The 22,291-nt window shown below is 60.9% G+C and overlaps 1 protein-coding gene across 2 annotated transcripts in view; it reads right to left on the bottom strand.

Moving 5' to 3' along the window:
* Positions 1–22,291, bottom strand: part of BOP1 (BOP1 ribosomal biogenesis factor) — a 64,160-nt gene that overhangs the window by 34,513 nt on the left and 7,356 nt on the right. For both annotated transcript variants that reach the window (XM_074898294.1, XM_074898293.1), the window contains one exon: positions 12,850–12,960. In XM_074898294.1, the coding sequence (XP_074754395.1) occupies positions 12,850–12,960 (111 nt within the window). The remainder of the gene's footprint in view (positions 1–12,849; positions 12,961–22,291) is intronic.

Below are 22,291 nucleotides of genomic sequence, written 5' to 3'. Positions count from 1 at the left end.
AACATTCCTCCTGCTTAGGCAAACACGGCCCGTTCCCCTGAATAGCCTATTAAAGAGAGATTTCCTGCCGGGTGGCGGAGAGAAAGCAGAGGGAGGCACCGCGGCCCGGCCAAGATCAGGGATGCGTGATACAAGTGACCGCTCGCCGCCGCGCCGGCCCCTGGCACGGCCCAGCTGCCCTGGGGGGGGCGTCTGTGAGTGGGGGGACGAGCCAGGAGCCAGCAAGGGAGGGCTCCGTGTCCCCCGTCCCTCCACCTGCCCTCTCCGGGAGGAAGGGCTCACACGGGGCTCAGCCCTCACCCTCAGACCAAAGAGCAGGGTTTGTCTCAGCTGGGCCCAGCACAAGCAGTCAGTGTTGGGTTTAACGGTCAGTGTTGGGTTTAACGGTCAGTGGGAGGTTTAACGGTCAGTGTTGGGTTTAACGGTCAGTGTTGAGTTTAACGGTCAGTGTGGGGTTTAACGGTCAGTGTTGGGTTTAACCGTCAGTGGGAGGTTTAACGGTCAGTGTGGGGTTTAACGGCCAGTGTTGGGTTTAACGGTCAGTGTTGAGTTTAACGGTCAGTGTGGGGTTTAATGGTCAGTGTTGGGTCTAATGGTCAGTGTTGGGTTTAACGGTCAGTGGGAGGTTTAACGGTCAGTGTGGGGTTTAACGGTCAGTGTGAGGTTTAACGGTCAGTGTTGGGTTTAATGGTCAGTGGGAGGTTTAACGGTCAGTGTGGGGTTTAACGGTCAGTGGGAGGTTTAACGGTCAGTGTGGGGTTTAACGGTCAGTGTTGGGTTTAATGGTCAGTGGGAGGTTTAACAGTCAGTGTGGGGTTTAACGGTCAGTGTTGGGTTTAACGGTCAGTGTGGGGTTTAACGGCCAGTGTTGGGTTTAACGGTCAGTGTGGGGTTTAACGGTCAGTGGAAGGTTTAACGGTCAGTGGGAGGTTTAACGGTCAGTGTTGGGTTTAACGGTCAGTGGGAGGTTTAACGGTCAGTGGGAGGTTTAACGGTCAGTGTTGGGTTTAACGGTCAGTGTGGGGTTTAACGGTCAGTGTGGGGTTTAACGGTCAGTGGGAGGTTTAACTGTCAGTGTTGGGTTTAACGGTCAGTGTGGGGTTTAACGGTCAGTGGGAGGTTTAACGGTCAGTGTGGGGTTTAACGGTCAGTGGAAGGTTTAACGGTCAGTGGGAGGTTTAACGGTCAGTGGGAGGTTGGATGAGATGATCTGGAAGGTCCTTGCCAGCCGAGATGACTCTGGGACGCTGTGAAGCTCCCAGCACCGAGGTCGCGCACCGGCAGCTCTGATTCCCGAGGGCACGGCGCAGGGCCGAGCAAACCGAGAGCAGTGAAACCACCAGGAGCCCCCGAGTGACTCGTGGGGGACGGGAACAGCGAGAAAAAACAAGTTCTGGAAAAAAGGGCGCAGGAGAAGCCCCTCAGCTCCACAACAGTTTCTCCTGGCGTCTCTGGCTGCCCAACTCTGGGCAAAGGTTCAGCAGTGCAGAGCCCTTCTCCCAGCGCTCACAGATGAAATATTTGTGCTTTGGGGAGCGCAAGCGATGGGCGACGTTGCTCTCCCCACCCTCAGGAGGCAACAGCTCTGCCCAGGGAAGCCCGGGCTCGGCGCTGGTGGCCCAGCTCCCCCCCAAGCTCCCGCCGCGGCCGGGCAGCCTTAGTTCTGCCCCCTCCTGTAAAGGAAGAAGGAACCGTGTGTGCCCCCAGCGCAGCGGCCGGGACGTCGCGGTGCTCCCGGCTGGCTCTCGGCACAAGGCCCCGGAGCCTCCTCGCACCACACCAGCCTCCTGGAAGGAGTCAGGATTCCTCCTCTGGGCGCACAGACCCGGGTCACGGCCCCCGCACCCGCCTCGCTCCAGCCCAGGGAGCTTTTTGCGGGGGTTTGCACGGGGAGGGCAGCACCCGGGCGAGGCAGAAAGCTCCAGGCAGGAGCCACATCATGGAGCACTGCGGGTCGCTGCTCCCCGAAGCACCCTGGAAACCCCCCCTGCCTGCCCCCCATGCCGCGCCGGGGCTGCCCCACGAGCCTCTTTAAGCAAAAAACAAGACAAGGTTTTAATGACTCCCAAGTCCCTTGAAGAAACATTCCCGCAAATACAGCTCCCGGCGCATCTCCTCCCCCTCCTGCCACCCGAGCCCGGCTCCGGAAGGTCGGAGCCCCGCGGCAGCCCCTCGGAGGGGCAGGACGCTCTCCCGGAGGCAGATGGACTCGTGGCCCGTCGAAATAAAAGTGTCTGATTGTCACCCACCTCCACCACGCCTGAGGAACGCGTAATGGGAAAACCTGATGTGGTAGGAAAACCTGACGCTGGGAGAGGAAAGAGACGGGACGAACTCGTGCGGGGGCAGGTGAAGGAAAAGGGGGTTCAGGGTCAGTTTGCTCCCCAAGAGCCAGCAGACGGGGCGGGAAGAGCCGGGCCCCCCAGCCCGGGCGAAGGGCAGCGGCCGGCCCGCCGGGGAGCCTCGGCCCTGAGCGATTTTCAAGACTCGCCGGCCATCGGGAGAGGCGCTTTCCTAAACAAAGAGGGATCGCTCCGGAGCTTCGGAAACATGAGAAAGAGCCCCGCTGCCAGAGCGCAGGCTGCGAGCGAGCCTTGCAGCTGGGGTGGGATGCAGAGGGAAGTGGGGACACGCTCTGGGAGCGGGGGGCCGAGGCCAAGTCCTCTGGCAGCTGTCGGTTCGGTAGCCGGCAGAAGCCATTAACGGCGTTTGGCTGGAGAGCAAAGCGACGCGTGGTTCCCGGACACACAAACAGGCGCTCGGCAGCGGCTCCGCACACTCTAGAGTTACAGCCGAGCCCCGGAGGCGAGCGCAGGCACAGGCCGGCGCTTCCGATCACGCCGGGGCCTCGGCGGCACGGCTACTGCAGGGGCTGGAGCGCAGCCGGCTCAGCTCAGGGATCGCTCAAAGGTCCGGGCCTTCGCCCCCCTGCACAGGCTCTGTGTGTCTGACGGAGGAAGAATCGTCCCCACGGGCTGCAGAGACCTGGATTTCGGTCTTGAGGCAGCTCCTGCCTCTGCAGAGCGATGCTGACAGCCCGAGCACGGAGCCAGCTCCCTCCTACAGAATCATCTGGGTTGGAAAAGCCCTTGAACTCCTCCGGCCCAACCCTGACCCTCCCCCTGACCGTTCCCAACTCCCCCAGATCCCTCAGCGCTGGCTCAGCCCGACTCTTCAACCCCTCCAGGGATCCCGGGGACTCCCCCCTGCCCTGGGCAGCCCATTCCAACGCCCAACAGCCCCTTCTGCACAGAAATCCTTCCTCAGAGCCAGCCTGACCCTGCCCTGGGCAGCTTGAGGCCATTCCCTCGGGGCCTGGCGCTGGGGCCTTGGCTCCAGAGACTCATCCCCCCTCTCTGCCCCCTCCTGGCAGGGAGTTGCAGAGGGCCAGGAGGTCTCCCCTCAGCCTCCTCTTCTCCAGACTGAACCCCCCCAGTTCCCCCAGCCGCTCCCCAGCAGACCTGTGCTCCAGACCCTGCCCCAGCTCCGTTGCCCTTCTCTGGCCACGCTCGAGTCATTCAATGGCCTTTTTGGGGTGAGGGGCCCAAAAGTCACAGAGTCATCTGGGTTGGAAAAGACCCTGAAGACCACCTAGTCCAACCGAGACAAGGGAGCCTGGCACCTCGTGGCCAGGGCAGGAGGCAAAGGGTGTAAATGAAAACCCGTGAAATTCCATCAGAACATGAGGAAACATTTGTTGACTCTTGACGGTGGTGGAGCACTGGCACGGCTGGCCCAGGGAAGGTGGTGGCACCTCCATCCCTGGGGACATTCAGAAGTCACCTGGGCAGGGCGCAGGGCAGACACGACCCGATGAGGCCCCCCTCCTCCCGAGGAGCCGCGGGGAAGCAGGAGCCCTCTCCAGCCCAGCCCAACTCCGAGCAGAGCAGGAGCCGTGGGGGTGCCAATGCTGCGCTCTCCTCCGCGGGACGTACAAGTTGCGCCCAAATTTCACCCGGACTCTCCCCCTGAGCCACAAGAAGAGACACGAGGCGATGCCAGCGGGCTCCCGTCCCCGACACCCACTGCCCTGCCCCGCTGCAGAAGGAAGTCAGATTGTTTTGACAGACTCGTCTCTGTTGGCAGTTGCGAGCCCGCTCGCTATCTTCCAGAGGTTTGAAAAGGGGCTGATTATTTTGTTCCAGAGATTTTCCAGGAATTGAAGCAAAGTGGAGCGGTGTTTTTTTGGACAAGTTGCGCTACTGGATAGGGAGAGATGAAAAAAAAAAATATTCAAAAATCAGCGAGGCCAATCTGTGAGAGAACCGTGAGCGAGAGGAGGGAGGGAGCGGACTCAGGCCTGCGAGCCCGGCGCTGCGTTACCCCCCGCCTGGAGGTGACGGAGCAGCGACGGAGCGTCCCCACAGCTCCTCGTGCCGCGCAGAGCCAAAGCTTCCCGGGGCAATCCCTGGATCAGCCGCTCCTGGGATACACCAGCACCCACGCCTGGGTCCCAAGGCAGAGAAGAGGCGAGACACCGGGGGAGCGTTGGCACCCAGGAAACCTTCCCGCAGGAAGGGCCTTTCCCGCCCTGCCTACGCCATCACCAAACCCTCCGCTCCAGGTGAACCCCGAGGTGACCCTTCCCCTCGCTCTGCTGAGCGCAGGGCTCCTGCCTTTCCCCCCCCCAGAGCCGGGTTAGGAATTTATAAAGTGACCTAGCTGGCTCTGAATGAGGATTTTAATTCACCAGGCATCCACAAAGTTCCCTTTGCCATGACTTAAAAGCAACGCCGAGCGCTCGCTGCACGCAGCTCTGCTGGAGCTGCAAATCCCAAGGATTGGCCCCCCGTGAGCTGGACGGCTTCCACATCCCTTCCCTCCTCCGCCGTCACCGGCCTGCGCTTCACGGCCAAAGCCCCAACCCCACCAAAATCTTCAACCACCGCTGCCCCTCTGTTATCTTCAGGCAGCATCGAGGAAGAAATCACCAGGACAGCAAGATCAGCACTTGTTTTTCTGGTTCATTTTGCTGTTTTGTTTTGTCTTCTTTTTTTTCCCTGGCACTGAATCTTTAGCGATTCTGTCAAGTTTGCTTATGGCTTGGGACTTCCAACAGGCTTTCTGCGTTTTTTTGTTTTGTTTTTTTTTCTTTTTAAAATATGTTAAAAGCCTTCTGAGAGCACAGCTCTCTGAGGCAAAGTCCAAATAACTGTTTCCATGCCCAGGTTGCCCATCCACGCTCAACAGCAGACGTCTCGGGAAAATAAGGGCACTCGTGCTGTTTTTCACTTGAGTCATGCACCTCTTCCCAACAGCCCTGAGTGTCCGGACACTTCTCCTTTCTTGCCAGCTCCAAAGTATCTCCTTCCTGGCCTCGGATCCAAGCTGCCAGCTACACCCAGCTGACGTGTGCTCAGAGGAATCCCAGCAGACACAGGCCACTCCGAAGCTCCCTCGGGAGCCGGCTGCCCGCCCCAAACCTGGCAGCGAAACACCGGTTTGCAAAGAGCCTTTCATATATATTTATATATACAAACCCACATTTCTGAGCACTGGCTTAGGAATCAACAGTCGCCACAGCAAACCCAGGAATCTTCCCAAATAGCTCCCTGACACAGCTGGGGCTGTGAAAGCCAAACAGAACCCCGGGTGAGATGAACGCCGACGCCGGAGGGGTGCCGGTTTCCACCGCGCGCTCTCCCACCACGGGCCGTTTGCCGACAGCACCGCGCTCAGCCAAGAGGCACGGCGGGAGCGGGGACCCGGTGGCTGGGAGACGCGGGGTCAAAGGGGGCAAAAAGCATGGGGACGCTGTCGCCAGGAGCGGGAGGGAGATTTGCAGAGCTTCCCCGCTGGAGATGCATCCATCTGGTGGCAAATACCCACACCGTCGGCTTAAACAGGCAGCAAATATCTGCTCGGCGTGTTACAGCTTGAGGAAAATAATCTTTGGGCTGGAGCGTTAGCCCTGGCCTAACAAATCAACCCACCCCAGTCCTCTGAACTGGCCAAGCAGTCTCCTGCTTCCTCTGCACGTTCCCCAGTACCCGGAGCGGAGCCGAGCCTAATGAAGTGGGACATTGGAACAGCGGCCAGCGATTCAGGTCTGGAGATGCACATTCGGGTCTGGAGATGCACGTGTCCCCAGGCCGCTGCGCCTGAGGAGGAGGGAGGCCGCAGCCAGCCCCCGAGCTCGGCCCAGCAGAGCCAGCCCCCGGCGCCGGGGCTGCCTGGAGGGAAAGAAATGCCCAAGCTTGTGGGCGAGGGCCAGGCCGGCGAGGCACGCGGACAGGCTGCTCCCCCGGGAAGAGGCCGCTTGTTGGTTGAGGGATAAGCAGGATTCTGGGCTTCCCGGCGGGACGGGGACACCGGCTGCGAGGAGGCCAACGTGCCTTTCGCTGCCTTGCTGGGTGCCAGGGCTGGCGCCGGGCGCTGCGGGCAGCCAGAGCACGGCACATGGCGCGGGGGGGGGCTGCGGCGCCAATCCCGCCGGGACAACGGGAGCGGGAGAGGCAGGGGACGCTGCCAGAGCCGCTGGGGTGGTGCAAGACTCCTCCGCCTGATCCAGCGCCAGGGAAATACTCAGCTCTGTGTCCGTCCTGGATCTGCAGGCAGGCCCATTCCTGCCCCCCTGCCCGCTCTCGGGGGAGCTGCAGCCAGGGAAGGGGAGGGGACGCGCGGGAGGGACGCAGAGGGCACCGCCGAGGGCGTCCCCACGCCCTGCGAGCGGGCACAAGCAGCAGCACGGCCACGGGATCCCTGAGCTGGGGGAAGCTCCGGGCAGGGGCGGGTGAGCCCCCCCCCACAACCTCCCAGCAGATCCCAGGTCGCCCCGATGGCAGGAGCCCGCTCGGAGAGACGTCAGCTCGCTTTGGAAAGGACGGGCCGTAAGCTGAGCCGCAGCAGAGCCGACACGCAGAGGGGGAAAGCAAATGGAAAAAAAAAAAAAAAAGAAAAAAGAAGAAAGAAAGAAAGAAAAGTTTCCACTCATCAGCCGAAAGTTGTTGTGGGTTTCTCGCTCTCTTTGGGTCAGGGACCTGATCGTTTAAGTGTATTCGGTGATGTCATTCCTTCCAGAAGGAAAAAGCCTTTCCTGCCCCAACTGAGCTGCTTTACAAACGCTTTAAATATCAGGCTTGGGGCAGCCAAAAGACAGAGTAATTTAGCACTTTTTCTTTTTCTTTTTTTTTTTTTACGGTTGATTGTATCAGCACCCGTTAATTGGTGGCTTTCCCCTCCGCTCTCCACCAGCCTCCCCTGGACCTCGAGGCTTTTCTAACCCTGACCTGAAGAGAACCCCCCCCCGAGGCCAGTGTGCCGGGGGCAGCCCCTGCCGGGGGGCTGCAGGGAACCAGCCCCCTTCCCATCCCCAGAACCAACCCACGGCGTGGGGAAGGGGCTCCGGCCCCACTTCCCTCACCCTCCACCCCACGGAAACCTCCCGTTCTGGCTGCGAACGCTACAAACCCGGGTGAGCACCCGCGCCGCTCGCAGCTGCCGATGTTTCCCCTCCCGGGTGAGCCCGACAGCACCAAAACGCAGACACGGGGTCGGTCCTGGAGCTTCGCAGCTCTTCACGGGGGAGCAGGGGGCACGGCTTGGGCCCCTCCATCTCTGTGCAGCTGGCACTGAAAGCTCAAAGTGCCGCAGCCGGGGTCTCTCCACCAACCCTTTTCCCTTTTCCCAGGAAATCCACGGCGCCTCCAAACATCGGCGGGGCAGATTGCTGTCGGTGGTGGCACCTGCCCAAAGACTTGGGGGGGGGGGTGTCTGGCGAGAGAAGGTTGTTGCCACCTGCAGCCCCTCCACCCAGGTGAAACAGCTCCTGGCCACCCCCATCCATCCCCTTTCCGCTGTCTGCACCCCATCACCCCACCCGGCACGGGCAGGGAGCAGGGGTGAGGGACCACGAGGTCCCGAGAGCATCAAGTTTGATTTGAAAGCGCTGCAGCTCCAGCCGTTCTTGTTATTCACATTAGTATCTGCAAACTTGAACGCTTGCAAAGCCTCTGGCACCGCCGGCATCTCATGGCCGTGAGACCCGCGGGCCAGCGGCGTGTAAGATAATCCCTCTGCACGGTGTGCGCGTCCCTCTCCTGCCATTTCAGTTTTAAATCTGACGCCTTTTCATCTCGTCGAACATCCCCCCGCGCTACCTTCGACATCCTGTTACTGTGTCCTCTCGGACTCCGCTTCGCCTCCGAACGACGCAAATCTTGTCTTTTCACATCTCTTCGTCTGTAGATCCCCCTCCAGGCCACCCATTATCCCCTCCAGCCATCTCTGGAGCTCCTTTTTCTCTCCCTACTTCTTCTCAAAATGGAATAATGGAAATGGGGCATGGCTCTGCAGCTGGAGGGCCTCACCGACGGGCTGTAACGAAGTTGTCAGTGCTTTCCTTCTTGCCTCCCATTTCCAACTCCTTCCCGAGGCCGAGCGCAGCAGCTTTCACCAAGTACTTCCAACAACTTTGTGTCTGTAGGCAAGAGGTTCCCTGGGAGCCCAGGAGGGCCCAAAGGAGCCTGCGCTACCCCCACAGCCGCATCCTTTAGCGCAGGTAAACGCAGGTTTGAATCACCTGGGTTTGCAGCTCCCTGCCCTGCTCCCTTTCCCAGGGGGTAAAACAACCGTCGCATGTCGGACAGGAACAGGCCCGTTTTGGAAAGGACACAGCAACACTGGGATGTACTTTCCCCTCAACAGAAAAGGGCAGGAAAAGAAAAATTATTGAATCCAGCAGGAGAAACACCTGCCTGCCCAGCAGCCGGCTCAGCTCGGGAACCTGCAATCACGTGCTGCCCTGGGCAAGCTTGGGGGGGGGGTGGGGGCTCCCGGCTCGGGGTTACGGCAGCGGCAACAGCCCAGGAGCCCCATGGGGCTCTGCCCCGGGGCACCCACGAGCTTTTGCAGAGCTGTGAGGGCAGAGCGGGGAGCAGCGGAGCCCCGACCTCACCGTCACAGGGCTGGGGAGAGGCCAAACCCCCCGGCTGGCGGCAAAGCACCCGCTGGGCCCCTCCTGCCCGGGCTCCGCCGCCCTCCTCGCTCCTCGTCCGACGCCCAGGGCTCCTCGCAGCCCTTTCCCTTCGCACCTCGGCGGCCCAGCACGCGCGGCCGCCCGGCCAGACACGCACACGGTGGAGCTTTGCTGGGCTTTCGGTGCGGGATTTGCCGAGCGGGGAGCCCGGAGCATCTCCCGGAGCCAGGCAGGTCGGGAAGCGCACGCACAGCCGCGCACACACACACACACGGAGCGACGAGTTGAAGGAGCTGTCTGCCAGCAGCACATTCTGCAGGATTTTTTTTTTTTTTTTTTCTCTCTCTTGGCTAATCAGCTACTGAAAGAAGAGCTCCCTCAGCCCAGCCAGCCGCTGCGCCCCCCCCCACCGCCCGGGTCAGCTGCGCTGCGGAGGAGGGAAGTGGGCTTGGAACAGCCGCCGGCTCACCGAGGAGCACTCAACGCGCCTTCATTCATTATCCACTGACATATGGAATAGTCATTGCGGGAGGAAACAGAACCAAACAAAAGCCCCAAACTGCTTCCTCCCAGCGAGGCCCTGACAGCCTCGGCAGCTCACGGCCATTCATCTCCGAGCGGCCGAGGGGAAGGGACGCTCGGGCTGCGTGGCGAGCGCCGGAGCGACGGCGGGGGGGGGCCTTGCCGTGGGACCGGCTCGCCGGCAGCACCGGCACGGCCTCACCGGGGCTCTCGTGCCGCCCCGGCACGGGGACCCTGCCCGTCGGGCACCGGGAGAGGGCCCTGCGTGTGACACGGGCTCCCCGACCCGCCCCGGCCCGGCCCGGCCAGGAAACCGATTTATTTTGTTGTGTCTCTTCTCAGAGCACACGGCAGAGACCGGGGCTGGGCGGCCGGCCAGGCCGAGCGCCGGCAGCTGCCAAGTGAGCAGGAGCGCAGCTAGAAGAGATTTAGTCTGTGCTAAACACAGGGGCATAGCAGGTCTGAGCTATTATTCTTTATTAAAGAGCTCCGAAGCCCAGGCGCAGGCGGAGGGGAGAGCGCGCAGGCTCGGAGCCAGCGGGCGGTGGGTGAGTGACAGCCCGGCACAGCCCACGGCACCGGCTCTTTGCCCAAAATGCCACCAGCTTAGGGGAGCAATCCTGCACCCCGTTAGGGGTTTGCGGGTGAAACCGGGCGACAGGGAATCGGGGAGCGCCCCGAGCTGCACCCCCAGGCAGCACCCCCCAGTGTGACCGGCAGGGACAGGGACCCCTTCCCCCAGCAGCACCCGACTGCCACCCAACGCCGCGGTGTGAACAAGCGCAGGGGGGGTCATGGCCCATCACATTTAGAGCTGCCACCGCTGAAGATAATGGTCAGGTCAGAGATAATTATCACGCAGATAGATGTAGGCAGGGGGCACAAGGCTTCCGCTCCACCCAGGGGCTGCCAAATTGCCCCCAGCAGTGGCCAGAGCACGGGGACCCCATCGGTCCCGCCCCGGCACGCTGGCTGCTTGCCCTGACCCAGGGATGAAGGCCGGGGCCCCCAGTCCCGCAGGAAAGCGGGGTGCTGCGTCACGGCAGCTCCAGCCTCTGCGGCTCTCCCCACTCTGCTCTCGTGTGCTGGTTGAGGCCCCTGGGCTGGGACTTCTGGGGGAACAGCATCGCCTCTCGGGGCGGGTGGACCGGGACCCCTTGCCATCGAGGGTCACAGATCCAGATGTTCCACCCCGAGCCCACGGTCCCGTTGCAGAACGCGGCCGTTTGGAGGCCATGAGGCAACACACGCGTGTGAGGCTGGCGGCAGGGTCAGCAGGGGTGGGAGGACGCAGGCGGCACGTTGGGCACCCTCCGAAGCCTGGTTTGGCCACTAGCCACCCCCCGACACACAGCTGGCCCACGGAGCAGCCAGCACCGGGCAAGGGACAAGTGAGGGATAACGAAGCAGTGCCCAGCACCGAAGGCGGCTGTCACGGTGCCCACCCCGACCAGTGCGAGCGAAACCACAGGCTGTGGGAGAGGAACTGGTGTCAGCTGGTGAGGCTGGGCTGCCTCCTGGTCAGCACCAAAACCCGCAGAACTGGAAAAAAATGTCTCCAGCTCCCTCCGAAAGCATCGCACCTCCTGAAGGGTTTAACTAGGATGAGGCTAGACGTTAACTGGGATGAGGCTGCAACGCAGGCTAGGTCTCAACAATAAAAAAATAGAAAAATACAGATGCTATTTGTGGTAAGAAAGTGTTTTCCTGGCCCTGCTCACATGTGAGCTGGCCCTGACCGACTGGGGGGTGCTGCCACCGCCCCCCCCCCCCCCCATCACGTCCTGGCCCCCGAGACACAAAGCACGGCGGAGCGCTGGGCCACGCTCCCCTCGCGCCGGCGAGCACAAAGCGCCCAGTGTGCGCATCCCGGCCGCAGGAAGCAGGAGCATCGGGGTTCTGAGGGAAGAGAGAGATAAATACAATTACAGAGGGAGGGCAGGGGGCTGGGAACGGGGAACAAGGAACAAAGCCACTGGAAGCTGCTCCGATGTCAACAGGGCCTGAATGCGCGCTCCCCCCACCGGGGCCCTGAAGCAGGACCAGCTGGGGAGAGAGAGACCTTGAATTCCTGCATGAAAGGGTTTGACTTTTTTTTTTTTTTCCTGGGTTATGCTGGAGACATTACACAAGTGTATGTTTTCTATAGTCATATATTTCCCCTCTCTCTAAATCTCTATTCCAGACCCGGGGGCAGGGACTGCCGGCAGCTCCAGCGCTAGCCCAGGTGGGCCTCTATCATCCAACCCTTCGGGCCCTCGCTGGACCAGTGAGCCGGCAAGCACCCGATCCCCCCCCCGCGACCCCAACAGGAACAGACGGGTCCCTCACGGCGCCGGGAAACGCAAACCCGGCCCCTCCGAGCTGCCAGCGATGCCGAAGAGCTCCCCCAAAACTGGGTGCGCAGCCCCGAGCCCTGCTCCAAAACCCTCCCGTCCCGAGCCCCGGGGGGGCCACGCTGGTGTCACTCCCCACGGGCCGTTCCACGCCACCCGGGCGCCCCACGCGAGGGAGCTGGGGGAGCGAATCGGTCAGAGCACTGGCAGCCCCCAGCAGGCACCCGCCGGCTCTTCACCCCCCGGGGCACGCAGGGTTTTCTGCATCCTCTTATTTCTCAGCGGTTCAGGAGGAGACAGCCTGAATTATTCCACCCAACCCGCGCCCAAGAGGCTTCTCCAAACATTTGTCCAAGTCATGGACGAGGCTACCCAGTGCCCCTTCAGAGAAGCGACAGCCCAGGAGGACGGGTCAGATCCAAACCGCCCCCACAGCCCCCCCGTCCCGAGCCCAGGGCTCTGCTGGAACAGCTGATGGACGCCAATCGCATTAATTGATTTAGCAGACGATTAAGAAAGGCAATGAAGTTTGTCTGGAACAACCAAGCCCTAGGGGCGTTTGTTTTACTGCCGAGATCCTGCTATCTTCCACACAAGCGGTTTCCAACCTTTTCCGACGCAGGAAACCCGGGGAGGTTCCCTGGGAGAGCGGGGCAGGTCCCTGAACAGCGAACGTCACCCCACGAGCCACAGGTGAGGCTCAACCACCTTCAAAATGGCTGGAAAAACCCTCTCCTGGCCCTGGGCTCCAAACCCCAGCCCCGGCTGGGCACAGACGGCGCTTGTTGTGCAATTCTAGAGGGCGGGAGGAAGGCTCGTGCCGTAGGGGAGCGCTGGCCTCTCCAAAGTGGCCGTGGCGTTCTTTTCTGGCACCCCAAAGGTTCGCAGCGACGCGCTCAGGCACCGCACCCTCCGCAAGAGCCTCCTGCAGAGCCCCGAGGCAGCGCCTCCGGCCTGCTGCACACCTGGGACCCCCTCCCCTCCCCTCCGGTTTGCAGAGAAGCCAACGTCGAGAGGGAAACCCATCACCCCCAGCTCATACCCGCCCCTAAAAGCAGCTGCCGTGGGTCCTACCTCTTCGTCCGAGCTGTCGTGTTCGTATTCATTCTGTGCAAGCAGACCCTCGTTTTCCTTCAGCGACGAATCATCCGCCAAGATTTTGCTCTTCCTGGGAGCCCCTTTGGCCTGCGAGACACAAAAAAACAGCTCAGTGAGATCCTCTCATGTGAATCTTTGTGGTTTTGTGTTCGCTGCACCAGAGACCTCGGCTGGGCGATGGACTCCGCCACCGGTCCCAGATGCCCACTTTGTGCCCCGACCTGGGCAGCACTGAGCGGCACAAGCCCGCGCTCTCCGATCCTCTGGGACACGCCATTACACAGGGAGGGAAGGAAGGAAGGAAAGGGCTCATTAACCAGCAGTTACATCCACCCGGGACTGCAGAGAGAAAGTCGATCACCTCTCTGCAAGGACAGGTTGCCCGAGCAGCTCCGGCAGCCGCCTGACTCACCCAAGAGCCACGTTCTCACTCACAGGGCCCCAAATTATTCTCCCTCAGCAGGTTCCGTACCCCAGTTGCCTCCCAGAGTTATTTCAAGACTCTCTGTCCCTCTTTTCCCCTGGAGGTCAATGCTGCTGAGACCACGCAAAGACACAACCCAAACTCCAAGGACAGGCAGGATAGGGAAAGGATTTCCCAGGAATGCCGCTTCCTCCGAGCGTCCCTCGGAACATGGACAACCAAGGGCGAGGTGCCAGCGCAGCTCCAGGCCCAGGAGGCACGGACAATATCAGAACCCATCAGAAACTCAGCGCGGAAACAGCAAAAAGACCTCAGGAGGTCCCGACTCCAGCCTCCTGCTCAAGACAGAGCTCCAAAGTTAGATCAGGACTCTTGGGATCCTGGCTGGTCAAGTTTAGAGTATTTCCAAGGATGGGGATCTCACCACCTCCCTGGGTCCTGTCCCAGGGCTGCAGCACTCCTGTGGGCATGAACACTCCTTCTGTTCAGGCAGCATTTTCACAGAACCCCAGAACCATCTGGGTTGGAAAAGCCCTTGCAGCTCCTCCAGCCCCACCATGACCCTCCCCCTGACCGTTCCCAACTCCCCCAGATCCCTCAGCGCTGGCTCAGCCCGACTCTTCAACCCCCCCAGGGATCCCGGGGACTCCCCCCTGCCCTGGGCAGCCCATTCCAACGCCCAACAGCCCCTTCTGCACAGAAATCCTTCCTCAGAGCCAGCCTGACCCTGCCCTGGGCAGCTTGAGGCCATTCCCTCGGGGCCTGGCGCTGGGGCCTTGGCTCCAGAGACTCATCCCCCCTCTCTGCCCCCTCCTGGCAGGGAGTTGCAGAGGGCCAGGAGGTCTCCCCTCAGCCTCCTCTGCTCCAGACTGAACCCCCCCAGTTCCCCCAGCCGCTCCCCAGCAGACCTGTGCTCCAGACCCTGCCCCAGCTCCGTTGCCCTTCTCTGGCCACGCTCGAGTCATTCAATGGCCTTTTTGGGGTGAGGGGCCCAGAACTGAACCCCCTCAGCGAGGGGCGGCCTCCCCAGTGCCGAGCCCAGGGCTCAGATCCCTTCCCTGTCCCTGCTGGCCACGCCAGTGCTGACACAAGCCAGGATGCCGTTGCCCTCCTTGGCCCCCTGGGCACACTGCTGTCCTGCTGCCTCTCCTCCTGTCCCTTGGCACCACGAGAGCTCAGCACCATCTCCTTCACTCTCCCTCCCGAAGCTGTGGGCAGCAGTGGGATCCCCCCTCTGTCCCTTCTCCTCCCGGGCACAGCTGCCAGCTCACAGACCCTCCCCGCGTCCCCCTGAGCATTCTGTCTATCCCAGGGTTGTACTGGGGAGCCCCAGACTGGACTCCGAGCCCGGAGGGGTCTCTGGTACCCAGAGGAGGTGAAGGTTCCCCCCGGTGCTGCTGGCCATGCTCCTGCCCGCACAGCCCCGGGGCAGAGGACACCTGCTGGCTCCCCGGTCCCTGCCGGCTCCCTCCACTCCGCCCGTTACCGTCGCGTGGGGTTATTCTCTCCCAGGTGCAGGATTCCACATTTATCACCCCTGAACTTCACGAGGTGCCCATCAACCATCTTCTCCAGGCCATCAGGGTCTCTCAGATGGTCAGATCCCCCCCGCAGCACACCCGCAACAGATCCCAGAGCCTGCTTGCTCACGTAAGGACAGACCCAGCAGCACCAGGACAGGGGCACGGAGGGGTTCTGGTGCATCATCTGAATGGAACGGTGAGTTCTGAAGTCAGGGGCACCCCTGGAGCCACTCTGAACCTCTCTGGAAGAGACCTGGGTAGAGCAGGGAGCAGACACAGCCCCCAGGGTGACAACGTCGCCGTGACGAAGAGCCTCCCACCCTCACACACCGCAGCCCGTGCCGGATACACCCAACCGAGGTCACCCACCGCCAGCGGGGGGACCAACCTCACCCCCAGCAGCTGAAGGCAGCTTCTACTCCTTGCCTCAGCCCAGATTTTTTTCCACGCCAGCGGGCACAGACGCCTCCTGCACTGGAGCAGAGCTCAGCCCGTCGTGGGGCCGCATCCTGCTCCTCACAGGGCACGCCTCGGGCAGGAATTAATTCCCTCCTCAGACCCGGGGAATCAGACAGCACCGAGCATCAGACTTTGCCCACTCGCTGACCTGCTGTGTGGGTGCCGAATAAGCTACAGATCCTTCCCTGGAAAAGAGATTCTCTCTCCCCCCCTCCCCGCACACCACTCGGAGTGGGGGTAGGGGGAGAACGGGGACCCTGGCTAGATCGGGTTTACGGGAGGATTCAGTGAAATAATCGGAAAAACAGCCCCAGAAAACGTCCCTCGCGGGAGCAGTAAAATCCACACAGTGTGTGATCACCTTCTGCTGTACGTACACACCAGCGCAGCTCCCCCGAGCCGCAGGGAGAGGGGTGGGAGAGAGCCTGGAAAATACTGGGCCGGCAAGAGGATGAGATTACTGCAAAAACAAAAGGCTTTATTAAAAAATTTTTAAAAAGGGAGATTGGAGATAAGTTTTTTTCCAGGCTTTTGGCGCTACAATGGCTTTGGACTTGAGTTTCCATCTTTCCCTCATTTCCCCCCTCTCTCCGCCGCCACGACGAGACCGGAGAAGGATCCTGTGCCTCAGACCTGGGCTGTTGGTGCTACGAGGGGCCAGCGCCCTCAGAGCAGAGGCCGTGCCAGGAGGCTCCCGCTCTCACCCCAGCCAGGCTCAGCCTCTCAGTCCACACAGACAGGGAGAAAAAACAAGGCCCAAGGGCTCGCCGGGTCTTGGGTTTCCTCTGAGAGCTAGCACGAGGCAGGATCTCGCCCAGGACGGCTGCAGACTCACGGTGTGTCTGCGAAGCACCCAGGGGTGAGACCCGTCTCTCGGGAGGTTCAAACCCTTCAGGAAAGCTGAGAGACCTCAGCCAGGACATCAGTCACGCTCCCAGCACCCTGTAATCTCCACTAAAAAGCCCACCTGGGCAACAGTGAACACACTCTGAACACTAAAACCGTTTTATCGGGGAAAAACCAAAACCTGTCTGAAGCAGACGGGGCTTGACGGGGGCTCAGGAGAAGCGAAAGGTCCCAGGGGCAGCGGGGCAGCAGCCCTGGCCGCAGGTGAGTGTGGTCACCTGGCGGAAACACCTCTGCCTCCTCCAGGTGCATTTACCTCCACACCAGCAGAGGGTTTTTCCCCGCAGCTGGGGATGGGTCTGCCTGGGTCCCACACAGCCGGGCAGGCAGGGGCAGGCAGGGGCAGGCAGGGGCAGGCAGGGGCAGGCAGGGGCAGGCAGGGGCTGGCAGGGGCAGGCAGGGGCTGGCAGGGGCTGGCAGGGGCAGGCAGGGGCAGGCAGGTCCCCGTGGCTTCGCAGGGGCCGCGTTCGGCCGCAGGAATGAAGCCGAAGCTTTGCTCGGCCGCCCCGTGCGGAAAAGCTCGTTCCACCAGAGGGCGGCAGGCAGAGGCGGACACACCGCAAAACCCCGCAAACCAACCCAAAACCGTCCTGCCTGCACCCCACCACCACAGCCGCTGCCAGGGCGCGGAGGCGAGGACCCCCCCGGGCATCCATGGCCAGTGGGGGGCCAGGAGTCGGCACCCCAGGGCTCGGCTCAGGGGGAGACGGGCAGGGACGAGCGTCACCGACAGCCACCGACAAACCCCGTTTCTGGGAGTTTTGGGCACTGACGGGGCAACTGGTGGGGTTTGGCAGCTCAGGTGGGACCTGAGAATGGGTTTAGCTGTGACGAGGGGGATAAGGGAAGAAAGACTGAAGCCAAGCCTTTCTTTTTACAACTTTTTTTACAACTCCCTGCCAGGAGGGGGCAGAGAGGGGGGATGAGTCTCTGGAGCCAAGGCCCCAGCGCCAGGCCCCGAGGGAATGGCCTCAAGCTGCCCAGGGCAGGGTCAGGCTGGCTCTGAGGAAGGATTTCTGTGCAGAAGGGGCTGTTGGGCGTTGGAATGGGCTGCCCAGGGCAGGGGGGAGTCCCCGGGATCCCTGGAGGGGTTGAAGAGTTGGGCTGAGCCAGCGCTGAGGGATCTGGGGGAGTTGGGAACGGTCAGGGGGAGGGTCATGGTTGGGCTGGAGGAGCTGCAAGGGCTTTTCCAACCCAGATGGTTCTGGGGTTCAGGTGAGACCTGTAGCCTCCTCCCTCCCAGACCCACCCCCTGCTCCCCACGTGCACGTCAGTGGGGGTTCCTCTACCCCAAACTCCAACAGGTCCATCCAAGAGAAGAGTTGAGAGGAAGGAGAAAAAAGGATTAACCAAAAGTAAAACACAACCTGAACAGGCAAAAAGGAGAAGGAGAATATACCCCCAGCAGGCTTTGAGCAGAGCCAGAGCCTCAAAGCACTCGGCTTCAGCCCAGGGAACGGTGAGCGAGCCGGCCGGCAGCCCGGGGCCGCTCGGACACGAGTGCTGCCGCGCTGCCCCGGCCGCGCCGTGCTGGGCCAGGCCGAGGTAACGGCTCTCCAGCGCCGGCAGAGCCGACTCTCCCCAGGGACACCACAAAAAGCCCGAAGATGGCAAAGCTGCTCAGGAGACGCGGCATCTTCAGTCAGCAATTAGAGAATGTGCTTCAGGAACACAAAAGCCCTCAGGTGTGGAGGAGAAGCAGAACGGAAGGCAGATTGTCTCTCCCATGGCGTCCAGCTGGATAATCTTGTGTAACAAAAGATCCCACCTCTGCCTACACCAGCCCTGCTCACCGCCTCGCTGCTGCCGACGGCCAGCCCGGGCTATCCAGGAGCTGCCTGGACTAGCCGAGGCGGGCTAGTTGCCTTTGCTAGTCAGTAAAATAAGCACGAGAGCAGGTTAATGGCACGGTTAGGTCCTCCTCTTCCTTCTCACACCAGGAGCTGCTGGAAGCTGCATTAAACCATCAGTAGCTCCTTTGGCTGCCCTTCCCCTGAGCGAAACCTGCTCGCCTCCCACAGTAAAGTTCTCAAAGCACTCCCACACAGTTCCTCCTCGGTTGTGGAGAAAAGATCGGAAACTCCTGGCTCGCAGTTTTCCAGCAGGAAAGGAGAAAAGTCCCTGCTGCCGCGGCGAGTCCCGGTGACAACGGAGTGGAATTTCCTCGGCGGAGCTGTGGGGGCAGGCGGAGGAAGGGGCTGCGCTAGCTGGGTGCTGCGGCTGCGAGGGCAGAGCTGGGTGTCCCCATCCAACGTCAGGGAGGTTCTGATATGATCCCGAGAGTGAGATTAAGACATGAACAAGGTCAAATGCCGTACACCCACACCAGTTTTTATTATTAAAAGTGAAGAGGGGCAGCGATAGGATGGAATGGAAGGAAAAGACAGAAATCAAGTTCTGTGATAACAGTCACCACCATGGGTCCAGCAGCATCCCGTTGGTCCTCACTCTTCAGCTTTTTGGTGGTGGGTGCACACGGAGCAAAGTTTTCTGTTGCCTTTTAAAGTTAATCGTATCCACTGATAAGCACATCTGCCCACCTTTAGGTTTTTTTCCTCTTGTCCCACAGGTTTTTGCTTCATGCAGTTTCACTCAGTCCGTTTCCCCCCCTCTGAGGTTTATCTAAGGAGTTCGTTGTGCAGCTGCAAGGGAGTGGGGGGTGAATCCTTCACACACCCCCTCTGCCTCGGGGGACATCCCTTAGACTAATCCAAAGGCCGCAGCTTGTCCTTGAGGCTTGCCGAGACACAAGCAAGCTCTGAGACAGTCACTAGACATTTCAGTCTCTCACGCAGGGTCACGAGAGGCTGAACGGGTGAGGGGGAGGACAGGCAGCAGCAAGAGCAGACACCGGGCAGGGCTGGACAGAACAGACCCTCCAGAGCTGACGGGTGCGGGAGCTGCGGCAGCACCACGCGCTGGCGTGGGCCAAAGCGACTGTCCTCCATGCTCAGGAGAGGGGCTGCGAGGATCCTCCTCAACTTTTCCAGGCACCAGGGTGCTCGCACAAGGAGGGAGAGGATCCTGCTCCTCGGTGCCAAGCCCAGACCTGGCTGCGACACAACGGCCACGGCGGGGAAAAGGAACCAGCACACGCACACGTGGCCTCTCCTTCCCTAAAGCACGGTGGTTCTTGGGCATGGCGTTGTCATTCGCTCTGCTCACCCTGGAGGCAAAACCACCCAATCCTCAGTTTTACACGTGGAAAAGTGAACCCCAAGGGAGCAGCAGCGATCCAGGGTTAGAAAGAGGGTTCCCAGCTCAGCCGCCCTGCGAGCTGCAGCGCTGCCGCCCAGGCTGTTGGCAGGACCCGTCCTCCTCCACCTCCCCTCGGCACCCGGAGAGCCCAACCCACACCGGCTGCTGCTGCGGGGGGACAAACAGACACCTGGGCTGGTGAAAAAAGCAAAGATGCAGCCCCTTAATCCCTCCAACGAGCAGGGACTCAGGCCCCAGAAGCCTGTCAGACCCAGTGGCAGCTGAAGGGCTTAAAACACGCGTTTACCTCCGCATCAGCGGTTGAGATTTAAGAGGTTTCCATCCTCAGGCAACCTCTTACAAAGCAGAAATCGCCACCCGCTGCGAAGCAAACGGACAGTGCAGCTCAAGCTTGGGCTTTGGTCTACGAAGATCCGAACCAACGCCTTGCAAAGAGCAGCAAGGGGGGCTCAGCGCCCGCCGACCGCTGCGAAACCAGGAGTCAGAACCTCGGAGGTGCCTGCAGAGCTCGGCTGCGTGGAACTTTCTCTCCTCTCCCGGCTCTGCGTGTCCCTGTCTTCTAGCACCAGCCTGCAAGACCCCTCGCTGCGAGGGCTGAAGTCTTGAGGGTGGGCAGAGGTAACTCACGACTGTCAGCGACAGTAACAAGCCTGAAATTTTTCACCCTGTGGGCAAACATCAATTTGTGTTGTTTCCTGGGGCCGAGAGAACTGCTGAGAGCACACAAAGAGGAAGCCTGATGCGGTGAGAGTCTCACTCACATGGCAGACTCAAGAACTAACACAACTCGAGACAGAGATGGCTGCCGGAGTGCAGGCATGGGTATATTCTCCCTCCACTCTTTGCCTGTTCAGGTTGTGTTTTACTTTCAGTCAATCCTTTTTTCTCCTTCCTCTCAACTCTTCTCTTGGATGGACCTGTTGGAGTTTGGGGTAGAGGAACGCCCGCTGACGCGCAGGTGGGGAGCAGGGGGTGGGTCTGGGAGGGAGGAGGCTACAGGTCTCACTTGGCTTCAGTCCTCCTTCCCGTATCCCCCTCGTCACAGCTAAACCCTGCTCGGGTCCCGCCTGAGCTGCCCAGCCCGGCGGGTTGGCCGTTTGTTGCTGCAGCTCTCCGTCACAGAGGTTTTGACCAGAGAGCGTAGCGCTGTGTGTGTGAAAGCGGGCTCGGCCCCTGGGGGGACCTTGGCTCTCCACAGAGCCCGGCGGCCCCTCGCCCCCCGGGGACACCGCACCGGGCTGGGGACACCGAGATCTGCCGCGCTCCTGGCACAGTGACCGACGTCCACGGATGCCACGAGCACGAACAGGGGCCGCCTTCCCCCTGTGGCTGCTAGAAACATCCCGGGGGACAAGAGGCAACAAGGCTCTGCGGGAACCAGGCTGCGACAAAAGGTTTTGTCGGTCGCTTTTCTATTTCAGACCAGCGTGGCCAACATGAGCAGGAACAAGTCCAGGGGAGAGGAGAAAAAGAGTCAGAGGAACAGAGAGAGGAGCTGAGCCGAGGGGCTCCTCTGTCCAGTCCCCACACGCTGCTGCTGCTGAGAACAGCCCGGGGGAGGTTCATGGTGGGACTGAAGGATCTTCAAGGGCTTTTCCAGCCGAGATGATTCTGGGATTCTGTGAGAATCCATCGGCCCTGAAGAGTCGGGGTCCTGCTGCCGCGGCACTGAGCCAAGGGCAGTGTGGGGACGCCGAGGAGGGGGGGGACACGAGAAGAGAAGACTCTGGAGCGGGGACGCTCAGACGCAGGTTCCCTGACCCGCACTGGGGCAGGAGCAGAGAGGACACGGCGCTGCAGCCCAGAGCCCTGCGAGGATGCTCCGACCTGGCAGCCAGAGGGGCAAGAGCGAGGCGAGCTCTCCAGGCACAACCCCTGCAGGAAGGGAAGAGTTAAACAGCTCTCGCTGCTGCGGCAGTGCCTCCCAGTACACCCAGTGCCTCTCCCAGCGCCTCCCAGTACACCTGGCGCAGGGCAGAGGGCTGCGTGCCACCGCAGGGACTCTGTCAGAGCAGCGCTGAAGGGGCTTCCTGGGTTAAAAAAGCAACAAATCAACATTTCAGGCTGGCCTTCAAGCACAGGCCACCGGGCTTCTCCCCAGGGGCCTGGAGAGCGGAGTCGGACGGCTCGGCTCAGCACCGGGGCTGCCAGGGAGGAAAGCACAGCCTGTCAGAACGCTGGAAGTCATTAAGAGGAAATCTAATCCGACAAGGACAGCCTAATATTTACAGAGCCCTGCGAGCTGGAGAGGCACTAAGAGCAGGGCTTTGCAATCTGCTGACAGGCAGGTGGTGGGAGCAGCGGCCTTTCTCGCTCCTGGATCCCGAAGGGAGCTGCGACAGCACAACTCAGTTCAGCACCTTGCTGCTCAGACCGGATTAACACTTCTGCATGGGCTGAGGCGCCAGCGCTGGCTCGCAGCACAGGATTTCTCTTTTCTGTCCTCGAGAGAGGCTGCCTTTACTCCTCCGTGGGGTTTTTTAAGCCCTAAAGACAAGGCTTCTTACATTCCAGCTTCCCAAAAGCATCTCCTCAGAGAGAGCTGCAGGTAACCACCAGGATCGTGAGAAGGAGCACGGCTCTGGAGAGGAACTTCACCTTGAATTCTGCACAGAGACCAACACGTCCTGAACCCGTCTGTGTTTCACGGTCTCGGGAGCTGTCAGTCCTCCCATCGCTTGTCTAGGCTGGTTCAACACAACAGTCACAAACCATTTCACCTCACCAGGGAAAAATAAAAAACTTCCAGGCAGAGTATTTCAAACACCAAAATGTTCAGAGAGCAGTAACGCCTCCCCTGCACCTAAACGGTTTGTCTCTTGCCAGAGCTGCTACTTCCACGGATGGAGCAGGACAAAACTAAGAGCAGAGCAGCCAAAAAGCATCA

This window comes from Athene noctua, chromosome 2, assembly GCF_965140245.1.
Source record: "Athene noctua chromosome 2, bAthNoc1.hap1.1, whole genome shotgun sequence".
NCBI classification, from domain to species: Eukaryota; Metazoa; Chordata; class Aves; order Strigiformes; family Strigidae; genus Athene; species Athene noctua.
Note: the sequence above shows the minus strand (reverse complement) of the source record. Positions and strands in the feature narration are given on the sequence as shown.